The 25,688-nt window shown below is 42.1% G+C and overlaps 1 protein-coding gene across 1 annotated transcript; it reads left to right on the plus strand.

The window, feature by feature from the left end:
• The first annotated feature begins 1,675 nt into the window (after positions 1-1,675).
• LOC105017213 (activin receptor type-1B) lies at positions 1,676-23,437 on the plus strand. The gene is made up of 9 exons (XM_010881627.4): positions 1,676-2,194; positions 17,148-17,393; positions 17,669-17,935; positions 18,097-18,327; positions 18,442-18,609; positions 19,073-19,229; positions 19,330-19,454; positions 19,673-19,803; positions 21,243-23,437. The coding sequence occupies exons 1-9, from the start codon at positions 2,104-2,106 to the stop codon at positions 21,366-21,368; spliced, it is 1,542 nt and encodes a 513-aa protein (XP_010879929.1). The 5' UTR covers positions 1,676-2,103; the 3' UTR covers positions 21,369-23,437.
• The last annotated feature ends 2,251 nt before the right edge of the window (positions 23,438-25,688 follow it).

The following is a 25,688-nucleotide window of genomic DNA, read 5'->3' on the forward strand; positions in this document are numbered from 1 at the left end:
CCTCACGCATTAACTCAGGCTCCTTCCCCGCCAGCGGGGTGACATTCCACGTCCCTAGAGCCAGTTTCCGTGTCCAGAGATCGGGTTGTCTAGGCCCCTGCCTTCGACTGCCGCCCGATCCTCTTCGCACCGGCCCCTTATGGTCCCTCCTGTGGGTGGTGAGCCCACGGGAGGGCGGCCCCACGTCGCCCGTTCGGGCTGAGCCCGGCCGGGCCCCATGGGGGAATACGAGCCCCAACCCCGGGCCTGGCTCCAGGGTGGGGCCCCGGCTGCGCCATACCGGGCGACGTCACGGTACTCAAAATTTGATTCATCATTAAGGGGGTTTTGTGTGTACATTATACCTCTAAATCATTAAAATAGGAGATCAGGGGTTTGTTCCACCAGGGCCCTGTATTTTACCCTCCTAAACCACAGTTATTACCATACTCTTTCAATGTGCTGTAGTTACTGTATTATTTTATTTTTATGTTTTTGGAGGGATAAGGGGAGCTTGACTGGCTGTTGTATGCAACGGTTAAACTGGCAGTCAATACAGTTCAGTTGTGTTGGGAGGACAGTTATGGCTGAGCTATGAGCTATGAGCTATGATTTTTTCCACATGGTGAACTCTGACACCACCTGCTAAGGAATGGATCATGATGGAAGCATTTCAGCAATAAAATCAACAACAAAATATAATTTCAATAAGCAATCAATGAATGTTTTTAACACTATAATTACTTCACAAGCATTACATTCGTTTTATGTTTGATCAATAGCCAATCACCGATTCAGTTCACCTTTGCTTAGTTGTACAATGGTATCAACACTATCCTAGGTTACTTTATACCTCAGCCATGTTATTTGTTTGAGATTACCAGAATCCCTGTTTTCCAACAAAAGTACACATATTTGTTCGCCTGTCCCCGGTAGAGTAGTCCCAATAAAATGACCCTGGTTAATCCTCTAACAGAAAAAGTAACTATTAACTTAAATTGCAGCTGTTATTTCAATAATTTGCACATAACTAGTATTGTTAATGAATGTTGTTCATGTAATTACTATGTTTTGAATACTAGCGATTACTGTGGCGATTTGGCTGGACACTGAACACTACAATACTAAGACACAATGTACTATGTACAGTCCATTATGTAAAAGAGATTACATTTTAAGCTGATTGGCCACTTTTTAAGCTGACTGGTAAGTCTTTCTTAAGGGCTGCTTAAGTGATTTCAAATTTCTAGCTTTTTCCTCTTTCTCCAAGAAAGAAACGTTTACTTTCTACATTTTCCCCAAACTCTCTGGGCAATGTACAAGGCCTACAATCATATGCAAACTTGATGATAGTTGTTGTTCATAGCCCCCGTGGACAAGGAACTGCCGGCTGTGGACACACATCTGAGGGGCCATGATATTCATATATTCAGTTGAGTCTACCGGTTAATTACACACCAAACATGCATTAACCTATTTTTCACTGCTTTCTCTGCTGTCTTATAGCTACTCTCAAACCCTAACACCATGCCAAAGCATTTTCTTCTTCCATCTCTGGTCTCTTGACAATTTCTGTCAGTTTTGTTTTTAACTAATATGTTGGCCTCTTTTATTTTGAAACATACAAAATGTTCGTTACCCGGAAGTGTTGCTCACAAGCCTGATACAAGGCGCAGTTTAATAAAGTATATTCCGAGGAACGGCTTTGAGCGTTTACACGGTCCAATCCATAAAATCGTCAAGACGGAAAAAAATGTAGCTACAGAAATATATAATATGTTGCTGTAGCAAAAGTTAGACACATTTGATATTATGTTTGTAACAAACTAAAAACAATATGAGGAAACATCAAAATCGTATAGATTCTAATACATTATATGTATACTGTTCTTTCAAAAATATTAGAAATCACTGATAAAAGTTGTCGCTATTACACTGGTGGGTCACGTCAGCGTTTCCGATAGATCAGAGACAAGAGATTATACCCGTGTTTCCTTGTGGTAATTACGAATTTCCGACATGGCTTGAACGCGGATATATAGCTTACCTCGGCGGTCTCGGTTTGCTGTCAACAGAAATATAGAAAATACTTGAAGAAATATCAGAACACTTGTCTAAATATTAATGCAATGCAATGGGAATATAGCGATCATGGCTGAGAAACATAGTTTGTTTACCCTTCTAGTCCTGGTTGGATTATTCAGAATTCATAATGGTGAGTGTAATGTTTTACTATTGTATATGCTTTTATTCTGCCTGCTGAATGTGTATTTACTCGATTTGTAATTCACTATGAGGCTAACGTTATTTAGCAAAACATGGCGCAAGGATTTGCTATCAAACAAGGTGAGATGTGTGCAAATGGGACCTGATTGTTTGCGGGGTTTTGTAGATAACGATAAAAGAACATTTCATGGTCATTTAGAAGATTGGGAATACTACCAATAACCTCGTTGGTTACCTTCGGGCCAGCTACCACGTTAGCCATTGTTATTGTCTGGCTAGTTTAATCGCGTTAAGTAGCTAGTGAATATCCCATTTTCGGAAATGGACTGCAAATCTTTGCGATCTACCAAGCCAGACTTTCCGGCAACATTCCTTGATGCCCATTTAGGGCGACACGCTGACCTTTTTTGTGTGTACACAAGTTACAAATTAAGACGACAAACAATTGGAGGTGCTACTTCTAGATTCCAGATTAAAGATCGAGTTCAGGCAGTAAACTATAGGTGCACACGCACGCTAGTAAAACGGTCTAACCTCATCATCAAAATAATTAAACATCAGCTATTTGCAGGCCCGCACCAGTAGCGTTCCACTTATTTCAACCTGAAAGACTACAAATGATGTTGTACGGCGATTTACATCAATTGACTGAAATGGTAGGCTATACCATTAAAGCCCCGAGGCAAAACATCAAAAGCGGCTCTTTACATTATTACACCATTGATGTCTTTCATAAGGGGATATTTAGATCGCTTCAAATTCGGTTTGTTTCGTGAAGCATTTATCACTGCGTTTTGGTAACTAAATATCTAGGACAAAGTGACTTGTCACTATTGGTTGAATACACGTAAATATACTTTTCTCTAAAGTTAATTTAAGTAAATGTGTTGACAAACGACACCTGTTCCGAGGTAAGCCTAAAAGATACAACCCTAACACAGACCTTATTTGAAGCAATTCTGAACTTCGTTGTGGGTTAAATGAATGGTAAAATTCGAGAATATCAAATTTTGCCGCTCGGTTTATGGGGATTAATACACGTCGACTACTTCATTCAATATTTCATCATTTTAGTGAAATTATTAAATATTTGGCCTTGAAGTGGCAAATACAATGGTCCCACTTCTGAAAATGTACTGTAGAAAAAATATTGTCCTAGTGAATTAAGTGCATATTCATTTCTATGATGGCGTGTTTCTGCCATGAAAAGAGAACGAACCCGCTGGGCATTTTTTCTCCAATATATTTATTCGAAAAGTTTAAATATTCTCTGATTAATCTAAAAAATTCTACTTCGAAAAGAACATACATTTTTTTCAAGAATAAAGTTTACATTTTATTTTGAGACTGAAGCTGAAATGTTTTTTGTCACTTCTCTTTACAGTTATTTTACTGTAGGTTGTCATTATGAACAGCTTGTTTGAGTTAACCAACTTTTTTCTTATCTGTTGAGGCATTCGTTGGGAGATATTAGTGTCATTGAGCCAAATAGATAGTGCTGTCCTTAGTTTAAGAACAGTAAGTTTACAGTAAACCAGGTCTGAATTTGTGGCGTATTGACTCCTATGATTAACTAAAGCCATATGGCATTGGTATTAAGGGTGCAATTGATGGGCTCTCAGACATTTTATCCAAGTAACCAGCAATAACTTTTGAATTTGTTACTGGTAGAATACGCATGGAGCCCACTTTTTGCAGTCTCCCACTTTTCTCCAAGATTAATTGTTTTGACCTCTTACAGAACTGGCAAATGTTGTTTTGCATGCCCTGTTTTGCCCTCAAAGTGCAAATTGCACATTTTCGAAATACATTTTTACCACTTCTCCCAAAAATGAAGGAAAAAAATTTGTTGACCTGGTGTTTTTTCTAACATGCTTTAGATAAATTTTCATTATGCATTGTACACAATGGCAAGTGGTAACCAATATTCTCAGTAATTAAAGTTATTTACACACATTTTAGGGGATCAACTAAGTCTGAATAATCTTTTGCATTTTCAAAATTAATAGAAATATTGGTCAATTGATCATACAGCACTGCATAATATTAAATATCATAACATTTTAATTTGCTCAGGTTTTTTTCCATTAAAGGTATGTGTTCCTTATTGCCAACAGTGAGCATGTTTATCATAAATTGTGAATCGTATTTGTTGTTTATCTGCTTTTTGCCAGTTTATCTAGGCGTGTGAACTGTAAGTTCTGCAAACACGAAAGCTAGGGGTTTAATAGTGCAGAGCTTTTGCTGAGACTAAAACACAATGGTCTTGCAGGCTGCAGTCTGTGGTTGACCTATTTAGCTGCCAGGAGATGCTATGAAATATAATATATTGTTAAACAGGACATTGTTGTGTTCTAACAGTCAGCCTAAATTTGCATATGATTATTGAATACAATGACCTTATTAAATTCATAAAATGAAAAATGTGGATGTAAAAGGGATTTATGATGAACCAAACAATAGCCAGGTTTGTGTGCAACAGTTACAAAGTTAGAGGTTGTCCAGAACAGAAGCTGAAATCGAAGCATACATTTCTTGCACTCATTCAAATACAAGCCAGAGTGGAAGTCTGGGGACTTTTTGTGTCAGAAAGAGAGCCATGGAGTAAGGCCAGAAAAGGTAACTTCTTCCATATCCTATACCCATAGGCAGGTACACAAAGGGTGTGTGTATTCGTACAAAATGAGTAATCCATAATTAGTCAGCTATCTTATTTTGCCATTATATTGTTTGTTTGATGATCTTTAGTGGACTGTTCCATTACTGAAGAGTTTACTTTTTGATCCATCCATCCATCATCTTCCGCTTATCCGGGGCCGGGTCGCGGGGGCAGCAGTCTAAGCAGGGATGCCCAGACTTCCCTCTCCCCAGACACTTCCTCCAGCTCTTCCGGGGGGACACCGAGGTGTTCCCAGGCCAGCCGGGAGACATAGTCCCTCCAGCGTGTCCTAGGTCTTCCCCAGGGTCTCCTCCCGGTGGGACGGGACCGGAACACCTTCCCAGGAAGGCGTTCTGGAGGCATCCGAAACAGATGCCCAAGCCACCTCAGGTGACCCCTCTCGATGTGGAGGAGCAGCGGCTCTACTCTGAGCTCCTCCCAGGTGACCGAGCTTCTCACCCTATCTCTAAGGGATCCCCCAGCCACCCTGCGGAGAAAGCTCATTTCGGCCGCCTGTATCCGGGATCTTGTCCTTTCGGTCATGACCCAAAGCTCATGACCATAGGTGAGAGTAGGAACGTAGATTGACCGGTAAATCGAGAGCTTCCCCTTGCGGCTCAGCTCTTTCTTCACCACGACAGACCGATACATCGACCGCATTACTGCAGAAGCTGCACCGATCCGTCTGTCAATCTCCCGTTCCATCCTTCCCTCACTGGTGAACAAGACCCCTAGATACTTAAACTCCTCCACTTGAGGCAGGTACTCTCCACCAACCTGAAGTGGGCAAGCCACCCTTTTCCGACTGAGGACCATGGCTTCGGATTTGGAGGTACTGATTTTCATCCCCACCCCTTCACACTCTGCTGCAAACCGTCCAAGTGCATGCTGAAGGTCCTGGCTTGAAGGGGCCAACACGACAACATCATCCGCAAAGAGCAGAGACGAAATCATGTGGTCCCCAAACCTGACACCTTCCGGCCCCTGGCTGCGCCTAGAAATTCTGTCCATAAAAATTACGAACAGAACCGGCGACAAAGGGCAGCCCTGCCAGAGTACAACATGCACTGGGAACAAGTCTACTTTTTGATTAATTTAGCTAATCAAGTCAGTGCTTGAACTCGGTTATTACAAGTTCCAGATGTTTTTCCAAAAAACTGATTATTGGAAGATAAAATAACAAATGTAAAAGTAATTGCTGATTCTGCAAATGTTGTGGCATAGGCTGCACTGTAAAAAAAAAACTGTAAAAACACGGTAAAAAGACTGGCAACAAAGTTTCCAGACCGATACCATCAAATTACAGTAAATAACTGTACCACAAAATTACATGTTATAAACAGTAAAAATACAGAGCATGGTTTACAGTAAACACTAATTAAATTATGGTATATTATTGTTGGTAATGTTCATTAAATCCTGTATTCCTGTAATTTCACTGCAAAAACAAATTTTCTCCCACAAATTCTCCCTTTTGTTGCTGTCATCTATAGCTTTTTAAAATGTTTGTCTTTCAAGTTAATTGTATTTATACATCAGTTTTTTGTATTTTGATCACTTGTGCTTTACCAACATCTACCAGGCACAAGGTTAGCAGAAATATGTGAGAGTCAGAGCTCTGCTTTTTCAGAAATCACCAGAGAGATGAGATGAAGGAGCGAATCACAGTAAACAGAATGGCCTTTATTTCTATGGTTGGCACACAAACACAACTATAATCCCCAAAAACATTCCAAAGGGTAACACGGTACATAAATTCCAAGATGGCACAGAAAACAAAGCTCTGTCACCTTCTTATAAATTACAGGAAACCTAAACTTAAACAAAAAGAACAGCCGAAAATCATGCTGGAATATCATTAATAAAAAATAAATACTCCTTTTTTATACAGTTTATTTTTGTAAACCACGAATCAAAGTCTGTGGAAAAACAGACTTCTTGTTTCCTTATAACAGACTGTTCCAGTTATTTTACAGAACAAATATCAAATTAAGGTTTTATATATAATTTAAATCAGAAATGTTCTGTCATTCTGAAATTCATAAAATGAGGTGGATTACCATAAAATAACATTATTTTTTTACGGTGTAGTTTTAGAATAATAATACATTTAAGTAATTTGCATTTGCAACTTGAGCTTTCCGGATTGTGTTTAAACTATGAACAACGTTTGAGTGAAAGATGGAACAGTCACTCAGTCCTAGGGTCCCTCCTGATAATGCCCTTGACCGTGCCCGATTAATCATAGGGATGGGAAGGATGGATAACCTCCAAATCGTGAACCCCAGTGTTGGGATACCTAACCCTAACCAAACCTGAATCTTTTTAGTTTTCTAACCTTACCCCAACCTTAACCGCAGTGCTGTGATATCAATCCTTAACCCTAACCTTAACCCCAGTGCTGTGATATCAATCCTTAACCTTAACCCCAGTGCTGCGATACCTATCGTTATCCTAACGAGCCACTACTCGTTCACTGTTATCCATATACCCTGTGTGAAGCAGTGGGTAGGGTGCCTGCCTTCAGATCTGAAACACAGCTTGTTCATTTTGTGCAAATTCGTAATGAATGATAAGTTTTGTACCGTATGTAAAATATGTTTGTCTGGCATTCGTATCATATTATACATTTTAATAGCATCCGTAACATATTATACATATTATATCTTAGCTTTATGTTACGTTTTAGTAGCACATTGTAATGTAATCTAACATCATACGAAATCGGGTGCCATGTTTTGACATAAAATAGTCTACGTAGTCCCCTGAGACCATGTTGAAATGCCGTAATACATGCCTCCACTCGCTGCATCCAGTACTGCATCTTTATGAGTAGTAAAGTATCGATAAGCTTGCATTGTTATTATTAATGGAGTGTCTGCTCTTTTATTTTCTGGTAATGTTTGTATTTTCATCTGACCATATGGGTAGCAATCAGTGGCGTCGTTAGGCCTGGGCTTCCAGGGCTTCAGCCCCCGGTCTTTCTGGAGTATCTGTTTGGATCCTATTACAAAAATAGATTTATAATTTTATTTTGTCTAATGTTTTGGCTTAACTGCTCACAGAAAATGTCTGGTTATTTTGCAAGCTTACATTAACGCTGCTGAGACAGTGTCAAAAAACCTTGTGCTATGAAAGCCAACGAGTGCTTTGTTGTCACAGTCCAAGCTTTGTACCAATTACTCAGGGTTGTGTTGTGGCTAGTGACATCCATGACAGCAACATGAATTTGCAGCCTCTCTCCAGCTGGAAGACTGTATTCCCTTACATTTTTTCATTCAGTCTCAAAGTATTTGAGATTAACCAGATGCAGGCACTCTCCATACTGTAAAAAAAGAAATCAACTGATGCTCCCTTAGTTTTGCCTCAAATTATTCCAGATATCTATTACCAGTGTAATTAAATACCTTGTTTGTGTAATTATACATTTACAGGGAAATGGCATACTAGCATACTAAACAAAGTAATTATTGGAACTGTTTATAATGTTGCATATCTTTAAGTTTGTTGTTTTTTGGTTAGTGTTTTGATGTAGATTGATGTAGAAGTGATTTAAAAATGTTGGTGACCACGGCCACTGTATCTTCCAATGCTTTTTGGGTGATGAGAAAAAATCCTGTGTGTATGAATCTTTCCTTTAATCTAGGCTAGTTTCTAAGTACATAGATCAGTTGGGTAGTTGGCCTATCCACAGGACATGCATAAGAAAGCTTGTGCGCAACTATGCGCTTAGTTTTTACATAATTTTTTTGTAAAGTGGTTGTTTTGGAGTATAAACATTTTTGTTGTATAAATCCAAATCCCTCATGCCACTACCTTTCAAGGTAGCGCACGCTACTTCCCCGTGGCAATTCCCCTACACTGAGTATTGCAGTGTAGGGCAATGTATCAAAGAGGTATATACTTAGTTGTTAATATTTCATGTCCTCCCATGCATATCAAGCCAAGTCATTCTGCTTCCAGTTGAACTCAGGCGTAAGTCCACCACTAGGAGTTACTAGAGCGCAATGAGATAATCTAGACAATCTGCGCTGCCCTTTGGTGGACTGTCGATATTCTGCCACCAGGTGTTTACATCCATAAACCGTTGATGCAGGCACCTGTGAATTTCAGCCTACTTCAGCATTGGTCTGTGGACCTATTTGATTGCCATTCTCCAATTGGGTCCCATTTACCCATAAGTGTGGCCTTTTCTTTACATTTTGTTGTCAGTAAAGTTTAAAAACGAGTCTGCTGTTATGAGTTAAATAAGCCTATTGTTGATGTGATCAATGACGTGCATTTTGAGTCACAGTTACCTAAAATGGAACAACATGAATGGAAAAGCCCAGATGTGGTGAGTCTCAGTGTGTGTCACAGTTGATAATAACCTAGTGCCGTCATAAACATTACGGCATGCCCATTAATTTACATCATCAGTGGGTTTTTGATCACGTAGCTAGGACTACATGACGGCCTGACTGGAGATGTAACCATGATACCGTGGGTAACACCCCTACTCTTATGATCAGAGCCGTGGGAACTTTGGTGACCACAGAGAGTCAGGATACCAGTTTACTGTCCACATACTTGTACTGTGGTTCAGTAAACAACCTAACCTCCTGCTTTTAACACCTCTGACATGATGTTTTCTTAAACTGTCTTGACATATCACAGCTTTCTTTAAAATCAAAGTACTGAAAAGAATGTTGCTATTGAAACCATTTCTTCCTACTCATTCGCTCCTGCATCTCCCTCCCACACAAGCGAGCTAGGCCATGTGTCTAAATTGTACTAGTTTTGTTGTATAGTGCCAGCAACAAATCTTGCCTCAAATTCAGCACGGGGCTTGTGTCTGCGTTCGTGCGTGCACAGAGATCCGGTGCCATGACATTTCAAGTCCACCATTTCAGTTTAGAACAGTTTCATAATGTTAACGTTTTCATTGTATTTATTGCCTGTCTGTTGTACATCTGTTTGCCCTTCATCATAGCTTCAGCACATTTTCTGTATTTCTGAACAGTTAAACAAGACCATCAATTGTACTATTTTATTAAACAAATTGATCCAACATTTTCAATTTGTTGGTTGAAAAAGTATGTCAGCTCAGTAGAAGGGAAAACAAAATCATGGCTGTTCCCTGTGTCTCCTGCATGGGTCTGTGCCTTCCTCCATTTGAACAGATACAATACCTGTGTTCAGGGCTGTGGAGGGAATTTCTTAACAAAAATGTCAATATGAAGCTGCAAACACTTAAGCTGGTATAGCGTTGCGGCAGACAGGCAGACAGGGCTTGGTCTGAGGGGAAGCAGCTAGGCCTTGGAAGGGGTGGCAGTTGAGCTGTGTTAAAGGGCCCACATTTTGCAGTCCTGGCCAGGTGGTTCTCCCTGGCCCAACGCTGTTGTAGGAGAGCATAATTCGGTGCCAGCCTATAGCCAAATATGTAATGCGCATTTGCACATGGAAAGCTAGTAAACATTTCTTTTTTTGACAATTTCCACTTACGTTCACAAAACACATTTAGCCTACCTTAATACTTATCTCATTACTAATTTATTAGATTTTTCTCTGAACAATTTTGTTTCATTTGTTGAAGGTAGATATATGGAGTGTAGGATTGAGCTCCTAAACAACAATTATAGTTTCCTAGCCTTTTTTGTTCATCTTGACCATGGGGTCCAATAATTCTAAAGGTGTGTGTGTGTGTGTGTGTGTGTGTGTGTGTGTGTGTGTGTGTGTGTGTGTGTGTGTGTGTGTGTGTGTGTGTGTGTGTGTGTGTGTGTGTGTGTGTGTGTGTGTGTGTGTGTGTGTGTGTGTGTGTGTGTGTGTGTGTGTGTGTGTGTGTGTGTGTGTGTGTGTGTGTGTGTGTGTGTGTGTGTGCATATGCTTATGTGTGCGTGTACGCATGTGTGTGTACGTGTTTGACGTCATATGATTTGAGACGCTTAAACAGGAGTGGTTGCACCAACCACTAAAGTTACCTGGGTTTTTGATACCTGAAGAGGGATTAAGGTACAGGATGGAAAGGGAGGAGCTGGACAGTCATGCGTAAGGCAGCAGGATTGTGTAGCGAGACAAGGAAGTATAGTTTCAGGGATCTGGGAAATTGAGTAATATGTTGTTCTCAAATACTTGCTGCATTATGTTTTACCAAATCAGTCATTGTATAATTTAAAGAGGTTTTTACCATTATCCTTTTATCTAATTTCTATCAATTGCATTATCTCCTCTTCTGTAGTCATTTTAAATTGAGACATCCTGTCTGAAATCATGGTAAGGGCCATTCTCCCATGGGCACTACAACCAAAGGGGCAGGTCCTATCAGAAACTAATCTGTTTCTTTTCTTGTCTTTCAACAGAGTAGCTGTGACTATCAATGTGTGTTTTAATTTAAACAGATTTAGTTCCGACATAGCCTAGGCGTCACCTATCATATTGGCATGTTTTCTATACAAACACGTTTCTGCATTTGTTTGGGTATATATACACCGATCAGCCATAACATAATGACCACTAACAGGTGAAGTGAATAACACTGATAATCTCGTTATCATGGCACCTGTCAGTGGGTGGGATATGTTAGGCAGCAAGTGAACAATCTGTCCTCAAAGTTGATCCGTTAGAAGCAGGAAAATGGGCAAGCGCAAAGATCTGAGCGACTTTGACAAGGGCCAAATTGTGATGGCTAGACGACTGGGTCAGAGAATCTCCAAAACTGCAGCCCTTGTGGGGTGTTCCAGGTCTGCAGTGGTTAATGCCTATCAAAAGTTGTCCAAGGAAGGAAAAGCGCTGAATCATTGACACGATCCAACAGACTACTGTTGCTGGTCAAATTGCTGAAATAGTTAATGCTGGTACTGATAGAAAGGTGTCAGAACACACAGTGCATTGCACTTTGTTGCATATGGGGCTGCGTAGCCACAGACCTGTCAGGGTGCCCATGCTGACCCCTGACCACTGCCGTAACCATACAATGGGCCCGTGAGCATCAGAACTGGACCACAGAGCAATGGAAGAAGGTGGCCTGGTCTGATGAATCACGTTTCCTTTTACATCACGTGGATGGCCGGGTGCGTCACTTCCATCACTTACCTGGAGAACACGTGGCACCAGGATGCACTATAGGAAGCAGGCAAGCCAGTGGAGGCAGTGTGAAGCTTTGGGCAAAGTTCTGCTGGGAAACATTGGGTCCTGCCATTCATGTGGATACCTGAGCATTGTTGTGGGATGTACTGGAGAAACAAGTCCAATCCATGGGGGCCCCACCTCGCAACTTACAGGACATAAAGGATCTGCTGCTAACGTCTTGGTGCCAGATACCACAATACACCTTCAGAGGTCTAGTGGAGTCCATGCCTTGATGGGTCAGGGCTGTTTTGGCGCCAAAAGTGGGACCTACACAATATTAGGCAGGTGGTCATAATGTTATGGCTGATCTGTATGTATGTATGTATGTATGTATGTATGTGTGTGTATTTTCCCATGCTTCCTGAAGCACCTCCCACAAGTTGGATTGGCTTGATGGGGTCTACATATGTCTTACGGTCAAGCTGCTCCCACAAAATCTCCCACAAAAGTTGAGATCCTGTGACTCTGCTGTCCACTCCATTATAGACAGAATACCAGCTGTCTGTTTCTTCCATAAATAGTTTGGAGCTATGCTTTGGTCATTGTCCTGAAGTAGGAGGAAATTGGTCCCAGGGTCTCCTCTTTGCTGTTGATGTTGAAACTGGTGTTTTGCAGGAATGATTTAACAAAGCTGCCAGTTGAGGACCTGTGAGGTGTCTGTTTGTCAAACTACACACTTGTGAATTTGTCCCCTTGCTCAGTTGTACATCGGGGGTTCCAACTCCTCTTTCTATTCTGGTTAGAGCCAGATGAGTTTCAGAAGGAAGTTCTTTGTTTCTGGACATATTTTTGGCTTTCAAGTGCTGCTAACTGTCTCCACTCCAACTGTGAACAGAAAAACAGGTAAACATTAAACTGATAACAATTGAAGACAGATGTTTCAGTAGCACATGTCCTCAACATGTCCTACTGAAACAGCTGTCTTCAATTGTTATCAATTGTTTCTGGGAGCCAGAAATCTTTCTGATTGAGAGAGGATAAAATACTTATTTCACTCATTAAAAGGCAAATGAACAGTTTTTCTGGATTTTTTTGTTGTTATTCACTACCATTAAATATAAACCTACCATTAAAATTATAGATTGATCATTTCTTTGTCAGTGGGCAAATGTACAAAAACAGCAGGGGATCAAATAATTTTTTTCCTCACTGTATATTTATTTCTAGCTAAACCCTAGCAGCGTTTTGTTTGGCCTACAGTTTGTATTGGGAAAACACTTTTGTGCAAGCTCATTATCTCACTTGCCATATTTTTTACTTGACTGCTGGGAAATATACAGTTTAAAGACATAAGTTGCATTTGCATGTTTACAGTTTTATGGGGATTGGACCAACTGTTCCAGAGGAGTAGCATTTTAAAGTATGGGAATGTGATTGAAAATGGTGAAAAATATGCTGAAAACCTAATATTTATTGCAATATTATACAGTGTTTTCTGAGTAAAGCAACACGTTCTACCCAGATTTATAACTTTAAAAGATTTTTCCGGCAAGATAAAAATAATAAGACTCATTAATTTGGCAGTCTTTCTGCGACTGGATGAACCTCCTGGAAAAAAGTATTGAGTAAGAGATTTACACTGTGACAGACTCGTTTCCTTATTGAAATGATCAAAAAGTTCACTGAGGCAGTCAAACGTCCTAGAGTTTGACAGCTATACCTGCTCATACAGTTCAACACCCTCCTCTGTACAAACTACAACTACAAATCCCTCCCCTTTTCCCCAAATACCATCAATCTCTATTCCCAGAAAACAGCCGTCACTGCCAGCAATGAAACAAATATAAAGAAATACGTTGCATACTTGTGTGCCACTCATTCCTATGCCCTCACCTCCCCCCACCATCCACTATTAGGTTGGACCTAATCCCAAACATTCAGCACAGACAACAGATAATCTTCTGAAAATGTTTGGGGCTTCCCCTTTTGTTCCCCCCCCCCCCCCCCCCCCCCCCCAGGAAGCTGAGGAAGCTGGCTTCGAGGAGAGACAGGCTTATCCCAGCAACTAGGCCACTCCCTACCCCCGTACACATTCTTTAGAATCGCGACACAAAGAGCCAGTGTGATGTTACAACATTTAGTATTCTGTACTTGTGTTATGTTCAGAATCCACTGGATGAGTAATGACTTTTGTTGAGCACCATGATTCTGTTACACACTCTTTGAACTAAACAGAGAGGCGTCTTAAGTTGGACTCCTCCCCTTCCGCGCACACTTTCGGGTTTTTAAATGTTTTCGATAATTGGCTAAAATAAATTAAATCATAAAATCCCATGATTAAAAGAGTAAGACATTAGAATATGTAAGAGGAGTATTTTACTTATTGAACACCCATTCTAAAATAAAAAAAGTTTGGGGTTCACAGTAGGAGCCCATTAAAAATAGCCAATGACCCCAGCCACCCAGATTATAGATGATCTTTCACATACAGCATTAAGGACCAGCACCACATGTCTGTATCCAACAGGACAATGTTAAGCCTCAAGTCACAGGACTGTTAAACAAAACTACCCAATGATTTTCAGATGGATACACGTCTCCTTTTTTGTGTTTCCCTTTCACTATTGACTACGCACACGCTAGATTCGATCCACAAGAGCACACGCACACATTCATAGATAACAAGAACACACGTAAACTTGACGTCACATACTTCACACTCATCCCATATACACTACATTAGTGTGGCTACTGTCTTTCTGTCCAGTGTTACCACTATGTGAATGCATATAAACTCAATGACCCTGTTCCCGCTGCACTGTTATTCATATCGTTTTATATATTCCTCGTTATTAGGGGTTCTCTGAAGGGGTTTGTCATAATCAGGAGATTGTTGGTCATATATACACTCACCTAAAGGATTGTTAGGAACACCTGTTCAATTTCTCATTAATGCAATTATCTAATCAACCAATCACATGGCAGTTGCTTCAATGCATTTAGGGGTGTGGTCCTGGTCAAGATAATCTCCTGAACTCCAAACTGAATGTCAGAATGGGAAAGAAAGGTGATTTAAGCAATTTTGAGCGTGGCATGGTTGTTGGTGCCAGACGGGCCGGTCTGAGTATTTCACAATCTGCTCAGTTACTGGGATTTTCATGCCCAACCATTTCTAGGGTTTACAAAGAATGGTGTGAAAAGGGAAAAACATCCAGTATGCGGCAGTCCTGTGAGCGAAAATGCCTTGTTGATGCTAGAGGTCAGAGGAGAATGGGCCGACTGATTCAAGCTGATAGAAGAGCAACTTTGACTGAAATAACCACTCGTTACAACCGAGGTATGCAGCAAAGCATTTGTGAAGCCACAACACGCACAACCTTGAGGCGGATGGGCTACAACAGCAGAAGACCCCACCGGGTACCACTCCTCTCCACTACAAATAGGAAAAAGAGGCTACAATTTGCACCAGCTCACCAAAATTGGACAGTTGAAGACTGGAAGAATGTTGCCTGGTCTGATGAGTCTCGATTTCTGTTGAGACATTCAGATGGTAGAGTCAGAATTTGGCGTAAAACAGAATGAGAACATGGATCCATCATGCCTTGTTACCACTGTGCAGGCTGCTGGTGGTGGTGTAATGGTGTGGGGGATGTTTTCTTGGCACACTTTAGGCCCCTTAGTGCCAATTGGGCATGGTTTAAATGCCACAGCCTACCTGAGCATTGTTTCTGACCATGTCCATCCCTTTATGACCACCATGTACCCATCCTCTGATGGCTACTTCCAGCAGGATAATGCACCATGTCACAAAGCTCGAATCATTTTTCAAATTGGTTTCTTGAACGTGACAATGAGTTCACTGTACTGAAATGGCCCCCACAGTCACCAGATCTCAACCCAATAGAGCATCTTTGGGATGTGGTGGAACGGGAGCTTCGTGCCCTGGATGTGCATCCCACAAATCTCCATCAACTGCAAGATGCTATCCTATCAATAATGGCCAACATTTATAAAGAATGCGAAAGGGGGTCAAACACAGTATTAGTATGGTGTTCCTAATACACATACGGCTGTGGGTTTGAGCCCCAGTCGTGCCATTGCCGATTGTGGCCAGGAGCCCCAATGGGTGGCGCATGTTGGGCTAGCGCCATCCAGGGGGTGCAGGGAAGTAATTGGCACAGGGGATTTCCTTGTGCCGCCGCATTCTAGCCTCTAGCCTGTCTATGAATAATGGCAATGTGTGTGTTTCCTCCAACGTGTTGGCTCAGATTGACTTCCTGGTTAAGGGAGGGGGTGTAAAACTGCCAACCGGCTGTTCAGACAGTTCTTGGAAGATGCCTGTGCCGATCTTTGACTCTCCAAACCCACTGGACTGTGGTTCCTCACAAGGTGGAACAGTGGAATTGGATACTTGTAAAAATGGGGGGAAGGGGGTAAAAAACACCAGAAATATATATGAAGTTTTATGTTTTACAATACCATTTTTGGATTTACAAATCAGGACTCCCTATCAAACACCCCTGCTGTCATACATTATGTCTGCTTTTTGTGTTGTCACAGACAGCGTCCTTAATGCCATTTACCAAACTAGTGGACCAGTTTGTGGGGATTAAATCCACCATAGTAAATGCTGTCCATAGGCAGCCTTTTGCTAATGTACTGGGAGTAACAGCAAAGTAATGTGTTGACAACACTGTTGCATTGTTTTTTCAGTGTTATGAACCCTTAAAGAAAAAAGAAGAAACTCAGTCTCTCTCCTGCTCAAGTCAAGTCAATCTTCTATGTTACATCTTTAGGAGTGTTACTTCAAAACATATATCTGATCCTCTGGATCCCTTATATAACCTAGTAAGAGCCTAAAAAGAAACCATGCTTTAAGGCTGGTCAGCATTCTTCTTGTGGTGCTGAGTGGAGATTATAAGAGATCATAGCCATTAAGGCACAACGATATTCACATTCTCATAGATGACAAGCAGGCTCACATAATAATACCAGTAGCAGACAAGCTCCAGTCTACCCCCACCCCAACTGCCTGGGATGCCCTCAGGTTGAATCCAGGATGTAGTGGCGCGTCCGCACTGCAATAAAGTGCCTTAGACCGCTGTGCCACTTGGAACTGAAGCAATTGCAGTTTCAGTGTGTATTTTATCCAAACCAGTTTTGAAAATAAATTTACAAAACCACCTTAAAATAAATTCACAAAACCGTCTAAATGCTTGACTGTCTGTCTGTCCAGCTTTGCGGTGTAACTGCACCACAGCCCAGTGTGAGAAGACGGGCTTCCAGTGTGAGACGGACGGGGCCTGCATGGCCTCCACATCCTTTATTGATGGCCAGGAGCAGCACATCCGTATCTGCATCACCAGGGACAAACTGGTGCCCCCGGGCCAGCCCTTCTACTGCCTGAGTGCTGAGGGCCTCCTCCACACACACTGCTGCTACACTGACTACTGCAACAGCCTCAACCTCAAAGTGCCATCTGGTGAGCCAGACAGACGCGCGCACGCATTGTCTGTCACTCGTTACCAAAGACACTTGTCACTGAGTATTAGCAGTACATCCATGTATCATCACAATCTACTCCCAAACAGTATATTCATATATCACCACAATGTACGTCCAGGCTGCTTGCTTCTATATAGGAGAAGGCTTTCAAATGTCACTGAGTTGTGTGTGGGTTGTTAAGTTCGCCCAGTTAATGTGAATTACATACGAAACATATTCACTGTCATTCTTTCTTTTCACGGACTCTGTCAGTGATGTCACGGTCGGACCTGGGCAGTGGCTTTGGCCCTGATGGTACCTGGGGTCCAGTGGAGCTGGTGGCCGTCATCGCGGGGCCTGTCTTCCTGCTGTGCGTGCTGCTGATCATGGGCGTCTTCCTGTTCCAGTACCATCAGAGGGCCTACAGCCACAGGCAGAGACTGGAGGTGGAGGACCCGTCCTGTGATCACCTCTACATGGCCAAGGACAAGACCCTGCAGGACCTCATCTATGACATGTCCACCTCTGGATCGGGCTCTGGTCTGTACCGGGTAGCTCTGTATGCAGTCCGAGCTGTTAACACACCGATATTCTGTGGTTAATTATGGCAACTTGAATCCTTGTCTGACCGTGTCTTTCTTTCGGTTTCCGCCTGGACCCTGCGACCCACGCTGGCCTGGGTGTCCCTCGCCCGCGTGCAGGCCTCCCCCTGTTTGTCCAGCGGACGGTGGCCCGGACCATAGTGCTGCAGGAGATCATAGGGAAGGGCCGTTTCGGGGAGGTGTGGCGGGGCCGCTGGAGGGGAGGGGACGTGGCGGTGAAGATCTTCTCGTCTAGAGAGGAGCGTTCCTGGTTCCGCGAGGCGGAGATCTACCAGACCATCATGCTGCGCCACGAGAACATCCTGGGGTTTATCGCCGCTGACAACAAAGGTAAACAAACACTGGCTGGCCGTCGGTGTGCATCTTGGAGATCCACACTCGTAGCTTCGTGGTGTCAGGTGTCTGGCTCCAGGGTCTGAGCAGCGATGTCATCTCTTTCTCCAGACAACGGCACATGGACTCAGCTGTGGCTGGTGTCAGACTACCATGAATACGGCTCCCTGTTTGACTACCTGAACCGCTACTCCGTCACCATCGAAGGCATGATTAAACTGGCGCTATCCGCAGCCAGCGGCCTGGCACACCTGCACATGGAGATTCTAGGCACACAGGGTGCGTGTGTGTGTGTGTGTATTTGTGCCTGTGTATGAAAAGCATTGCATTTTGCTGTATGTGTGTTCTCCTGGTCTCTGTTTCCTGTTCCTGGTATATGTGGGTCATACGTCCTAGCTGGTAGCATGGGTAGAAACACTGGTGGCAGTGAGGCCAGTTGAATTGTCCAGTATGTGCTACATGGAAGCTCTCCAGACACATGCCTGATGTTTAGTCCAATGACTTGTAGAACCCTGATGCGCATATTTGATAGGTTAATTATAAACATTATTCAGGAAGTCCATTTGATGTTTTGTCGACAGTCATTGGAAGCCAATGGCATACTGAAGTTATCCATGATTTAAATATTTGGGCAACTTAAAACACACATTTATCACAAACATGTTAACGATCAGTTTATTTCCCGTCAGTATTTCCCAGAATGGAGTAGATGTCAGGTAGGCTAACTTGCTCTGCCCTCTAGGAAAACCGGGCATTGCCCACCGGGACCTCAAATCGAAGAACATCCTGGTGAAGAAGAACAGGACGTGTGCCATTGCTGATCTGGGGCTGGCCGTGCGCCACGAATCCACAACTGACACCATCGACATTGCCCCCAACCAGAGAGTGGGCACCAAGAGGTGCAGACACTTACCTTAATGCTGATGTCTTAAGCCCTCCCTCCTGCCCCACCACTGACATGCCACCCTCATGCCCCCCCCCCCCCCCCCCCCCCCCCAGGTACATGGCCCCTGAGGTCTTAGATGAGAGCATCAACATGAGGCACTTTGATTCCTTTAAGTGTGCAGACATCTACGCTCTGGGCCTGGTCTACTGGGAGATTGCACGTCGCTGCAATGCTGGAGGTCAGACAGATTGCTCTCTACACCCTCTATCCGTGTCCCCAATTACTTCCTTTTCCCTATATAGTGCACTACTGTAGACCTGGGTTATTTGCTTCATATAGTGCACTATAAAGGGCAAAATGCTTTATTTGGGATTTGCATCTCTTTCACTGCAGTTAAACATTGAATTCACCAATGACCCAGAGTTCTGAACTTGCTTGACCTTTGACTACCTCTAGGTATCCATGAAGAGTACCAGCTGCCCTACTTTGACCTGGTACCCTCTGACCCATCCATAGAGGAGATGAGGAAGGTGGTGTGTGATCAGAAACTACGCCCCAACGTGCCCAACTGGTGGCAGAGCTATGAGGTGGGATCCATGGCCTGTCCTGAGGACATGCAAGCTCTTTAAAAACCAATCGGTCAATCCTGTCAGGATATCAGGGCAGTCGATTACCTACTTAATAGTATGCTTTTGTATTTCAAATTATGTCAATTTACCTTGTCCTGTTGGAATCTTTTATTGATTCCCATGACTTTATTTAGCTGCGTGCATACAGACACTGTATTTTCATGTATGACTTCCTAAATATTCCTCATGTTTGCTTAAACACTGGTCCAATTTTCCTGTCCAATGTTTCAGACCAAATTGCTTCTGGTGTTGCAGTGTGTTCTATACTACTCCTATTAGGCTGCTAACATTACAGGCATTAAATACTGGCTACTCTGTCAGAGCCAGCAGCCCTGCCCAGCCTGGGGGCAAATGGACGTTTCCTCATGAGTCATCATTCCTTTGCTCGTCCTTACTGCAATTACTAGGCACACTGTCAATCCAGTGGTGAAACCGTCTTGAAGATGATCAATTCATTCAGTTAAAAAACAACCAGATTATATGTCCGTCCTTCCTGCAGTGACGGTCCATTTGGCCTGAGTAACAGGCGTCTCATCCAGATGCCGGTGCCAGTGTGCGTAGGTGCTTCTGTATTTTGACTTCAGATTACAACATGAAATCACTGGCATTGTGTTAGAACTTGTTGGTTTTGTTGTGGATCTTTGTATTGATGGACAGTATGCCTCATTCGCACAACTGTCAAAAATATTTGAGCTTTCAGGTCAGATTCTTTCTGACTTTGTTTGTCCACGTTACAGTCAGATGTTTTGTTTACTGACTTAAAAATGCAGCCCCATGTCTGTACTGTTTATACAGGTCTGCTAATTGGGCTTCAATGCAAAGCCAAGAGTGCCTTTGGCTCTTGTAGTATTCTCTATTCAGTCTTCACCCATGGTGAAAATCAGAGGTTAAATGGAAAAAATCTAGAAGGTACACAGTTGAGGAAGGAAAGGAGGCAAATTCTACCAATTATACAGTAGTCTTCCATCTTTGCAAGACTCTGTTCCATTACAGTTAAATGTGTACATAATATGTACTTTACACTGTCCAAGATGTATCCAGACCCATATATTCTGGTTGTTTCTTATGATTAAACCATTCTGGACACACTGATTTCATACCCTGCTTAGTACAGGCCTTTGTGGTCTAAATGCATATTCATGCAGGTTTAACAAAACCTAGCTGGGCGTGTGGCCATTTGTGACCATGCTTGCTGGTAGGAGACTTTGTGATTTATGTAGAATATTGTGTCGTCATCTTCAATCTAATCAAGGTATGACTTTTTTAAATACTCTGTCTTTCTAAGCTCAACTTCTGTTCACACATTTATACTTCGACTTGTTCCAGTCCCCGACCACTTGACCTCAACTAAATCTGTGTACCACTAGTCTACTTTATTTACATCTCTCTGCCCCCAGGCCTTGCGTGTGATGGGAAAGATCATGCGAGAGTGTTGGTACGCTAACGGAGCCGCGCGCCTCACCGCCCTACGCATCAAGAAGACCCTGTCCCAGCTGAGTGTCCAGGAAGATATCAAAGTCTGAGGAACCTGTCCAAAAGGTCTAAGGATAGCGCTGGGGACTCCGTTCTGCTACTGAATGATACTGAGAAATAGAGGCGGACAGGTTCTTTTGAAGGAACACACAAGCTAATGAAAAAAAAATGCAATGACGAAAGCTAAATATAAAAAGAACAGTACATAAAACAAAAAAACTCTCCTGCCAGTCTTTATAAAGCCACCACTGTCTGAGTTGTGACAAGCCCTACCTCGCCTATTCAGCCAAAACTACTGACAACCCTGTCCTTCCCTGACCCCAACCTAAGCCAGCCTTCTGGTCCTTAAGTCTTTCTCTGCAGGCCCCTTTGTGGACCCCAGGAAGAGTAGCTGCTGCTTTTAACAGTAGCTAATAGGGGTCCCAATAAAATCCTAAATCCTTCTCAGTTCTGTTCCTACTAAATGGCTGCCGACTGCAATTACTGATTCTACTACTACTGCCCCTGACAATGCCCGTATTTATCTAAATGGCAGGATATATACTGTATCCAACTGTGTATTTAGTAACAGGATGTGTGTAATTGTATATAATTGTTTCTAAATTATGTCACAAGTACCTTTCCCCAGACCATGTCAAAGGACACTAATGCTTTCATCTTTTATATATGTTGTTTGTTTTCTGTTTGTCTTGATGTAGACAGTATGACTGTAATAATGCTGTGTTGAGGTATGACGGTTTTTCATTGTTTTCTTTTTCAGGAAGTGTGTATAAGGGGGAAGATGAAGTCTGTGAATGCCCCTGTAGATACAGGTTATATTCTCCACGACCAAGAATTACCAGATCTTTGAATATGATAATATATGTATGACCCTTTTAGATTTTTGTTAAATGATTTAGAACATTTGACAACCGATCAGTATTGGTTACTGCTCTTGGATAGGAGACAATAGGAGGAGCTTTTGTGTGCTTTCAGATATCTACTGATAAACCATTGGAATCAATCCAAAGCAACACTACTGTACTCTGAATTGCTGAAAGTGAATACGAAGTCCCTCGTATTTGATGTCTCTTGTTACTGTTGAACAGCATCTGATTTTGAGTCAATTTTCCACAACACATTCTTTACTTCTACTACAGCTACATTACCTCCTAGATATGCAAGTTGTAAATAGTTTATAAGATGATTTATCTCTGATGTCAAATCTTGATTTCACCAGGTATTTTGTTTTCAAGAATTGCTGAAATTATAGCTTTGATAAAAAATAATTGTTGAACATAAACCGAAAAGGTACTGCTGATGTGAAGCCTCCTTCCCTGTGCTCTTAATTCTAAATGTTTACTGTGAGTTCTCTACTCAGCAGGGCCAATGTGCACTAGTCCCTTCCCAGCACCACAAACAAGCCATTCTTAATACCCCATTATAGAAAACACCAGTCAAAGCAGAGGGTGTTTATCACATTTTAATCACACTTTCCCAGATTTGGTGACCCTTTATAAAGGGTGCTTATTCAGTGTTCCTATAGCACAAAAACATTGGGGTTGACTGTTGTGAATTCTGATGATTCCAATCAATGCTGTTCCATAGGAAATATGTATGGCCTGTATGTATTTATTGAAAATCATTTTGTTCATGATCATGCCTGTACTGTATATATATTTAATTATTTTTTAGTTCTTTGGAAATGTCCAAAAAGACATGGCATGATTACATGTGCATATTTATCCTGAAAATGTGGTTGCTCATGTTTTTGGCTGTGCGTGGGAGATGGATGACCTGGATGTTGTCAGCGTACTTTTAGAATGTGGGGTGACATTGTCTGTCTTTGGTCAGGGATTGATCCTATGCAAATGTCATAGGCCATTGTTGGAATGTGTCTCTATGGCCTTGTTTTGAGCACATACTGTTATTAGCAGAAAGCATGACAAGATTAAATGTTGTATGCTGTTGTATTGCACTATGGAGTGTTTAATGAAGCACTGAATCATGAGAACACCCAGGTCTTGACAATCTGGACAAAGAAATCAAAAGAAGCTTTTAAAACCCTTTTCAGGACTAGTAACCAATCTTGTGTATATAGGTACTATTATAGCCTATAGTAATAAATACAATGTTCTTATGTGGTGTTTGTTTTTATTTTTCTCACAACAGTATGTTGTGTAAAACTTTGTAATAAAATGCATTTTGTTGTCTGCATCTTCCACTGCTTTTCAGAGGCAACCTTAACTGTGCCTTCCAACAAATTCAAATCAAAAGGAAAGTTTAACTCTCCGCATTAATAACTATTCTTATGAAGTTGCTGGTTCATGTTTAAGGGAGATCCGCTGTCTCACCCCATTACTCTTGATCAGTTGAACATAACTTTCTGCACTTCACCTCAAGTGCACCAACACAGTTACACTTCAACCCTACTGCTCCAAAATGTTTCACTGGTACTACACTCATCTAAAGGATTATTAGGAACACCTGTTCAATTTCTCATTAATGCAATTATCTAATCAACCAATCACATGGCAGTTGCTTCAATGCATTTAGGGGTGTGGTCCTGGTCAATGCAATCTCCTGAACTCCAAACTGAATGTCAGAATGGGAAAGAAAGGTGATTTAAGCAATTTTGAGCGTGGCATGGTTGTTGGTGTATTTCACAATCTGCTCAGTTACTGGGATTTTCACGCACAACCATTTCTAGGGTTTACAAAGAATGGTGTGAAAAGGGAAAAACATCCAGTATGCGGCAGTCCTGTGAGCGAAAATGCCTTGTTGATGCTAGAGGTCAGAGGAGAATGGGCCGACTGATTCAAGCTGATAGAAGAGCAACTTTGACTGAAATAACCACTCGTTACAACCGAGGTATGCAGCAAAGCATTTGTGAAGCCACAACACGCACAACCTTGAGGCGGATGGGCTACAACAGCAGAAGACCCCACCGGGTACCACTCCTCTCCACTACAAATAGGAAAAAGAGGCTACAATTTGCATAAGCTCACCAAAATTGGACAGTTGAAGACTGGAAGAATGTTGCCTGGTCTGATGAGTCTCGATTTCTGTTGAGACATTCAGATGGTAGAGTCAGAATTTGGCGTAAAACAGAATGAGAACATGGATCCATCATGCCTTGTTACCAATGTGCAGGCTGGTGGTGGTGGTGTAATGGTGTGGGGGATGTTTTCTTGGCACATTTTAGGCCCCTTAGTGCCAATTGGGCATGGTTTAGATGCCACGGCCTACCTGAGCATTGTTTCTGACCATGTCCATCCCTTTATGACCACCATCTACCCATCCTCTGATGGCTACTTCCAGCAGGATAATGCACCATGTCACAAAGCTCGAATCATTTTTCAAATTGGTTTCTTGAACGTGACAATGAGTTCACTGTACTGAAATTGCCCCCCCAGTCACCAGATCTCAACCCAATAGAGCATCTTTGGGATGTGGTGGAACGGGAGCTTCGTGCCCTGGATGTGCATCCCACAAATCTCCAACTGCAAGATGCTATCCTATCAATATGGGCCAACATTTCTAAAGAATGCTTTCAGCACCTTGTTGAATCTATACCACGTAGAATTAAGGCAGTTCTGAAGGCGAAAGGGAGTCAAACACAGTATTAGTATGGTGTTCCTAATAATCCTTTAGGTGAGTGTATATACAGCTCCGGAAAACATTAAGAGACCACTGCACCTTTTTATTTCCTTTCCAAAAAAGTCAAAAAGGAAGGTTTTGAGTGAGGAACAGAAGGGGTCAAGGCCCCTTGGCACATCTTACAAGCCAGGTCAACAATGTTAAGACTGCCGATTTATTTTAGCCTGGTAGCAGTCCTAGAGTGACATAGACTAATGTAGTGATTGCAATAACAAGGGAACTTGATATGCACACATTTTGAAGTTGTGTCTTTAGTCTAAACAGTGTTTTAATTGAGGTTGGCTCCTTTTTGCATGTTCTGTCCCTTCATAGGAGAACATAATGCTTTAGCCACAGCATTAAGAATGTTCAGGGGAGCCATGTAAGAAAGGTGATATTTTTAGAACGTGAACTACAAAGCTCCACATTTTATCTTACTCTTTTCTAATATAAATCAAGTCTTGCTCATGTTCCTGTACTTCGTAAGCTTTCCAGTACCCAAGGCGACAACAGGCTCTATCACAAATTTTAAAAGGAATAGTCAGTTGATACTGCTGTTGCTTACGCCTAGAAACTATTCCTAGCATGCAATGAAATCAAGCTTTTTTGAATGCATTGGCAGTTTGATCTAGTTACATTTCAGATAGTTTTGCTCAATAGGAACTGAATGTTGAGTTATGTATTGCCACTAATCCCCCCCCAACAAATACAGAAGGGAATGCATGTACAAGAAATTACACACAGCTGCAGAA

Source organism: Esox lucius, chromosome 17 (assembly GCF_011004845.1).
Source record: "Esox lucius isolate fEsoLuc1 chromosome 17, fEsoLuc1.pri, whole genome shotgun sequence".
NCBI lineage: Eukaryota > Metazoa > Chordata > Actinopteri > Esociformes > Esocidae > Esox > Esox lucius.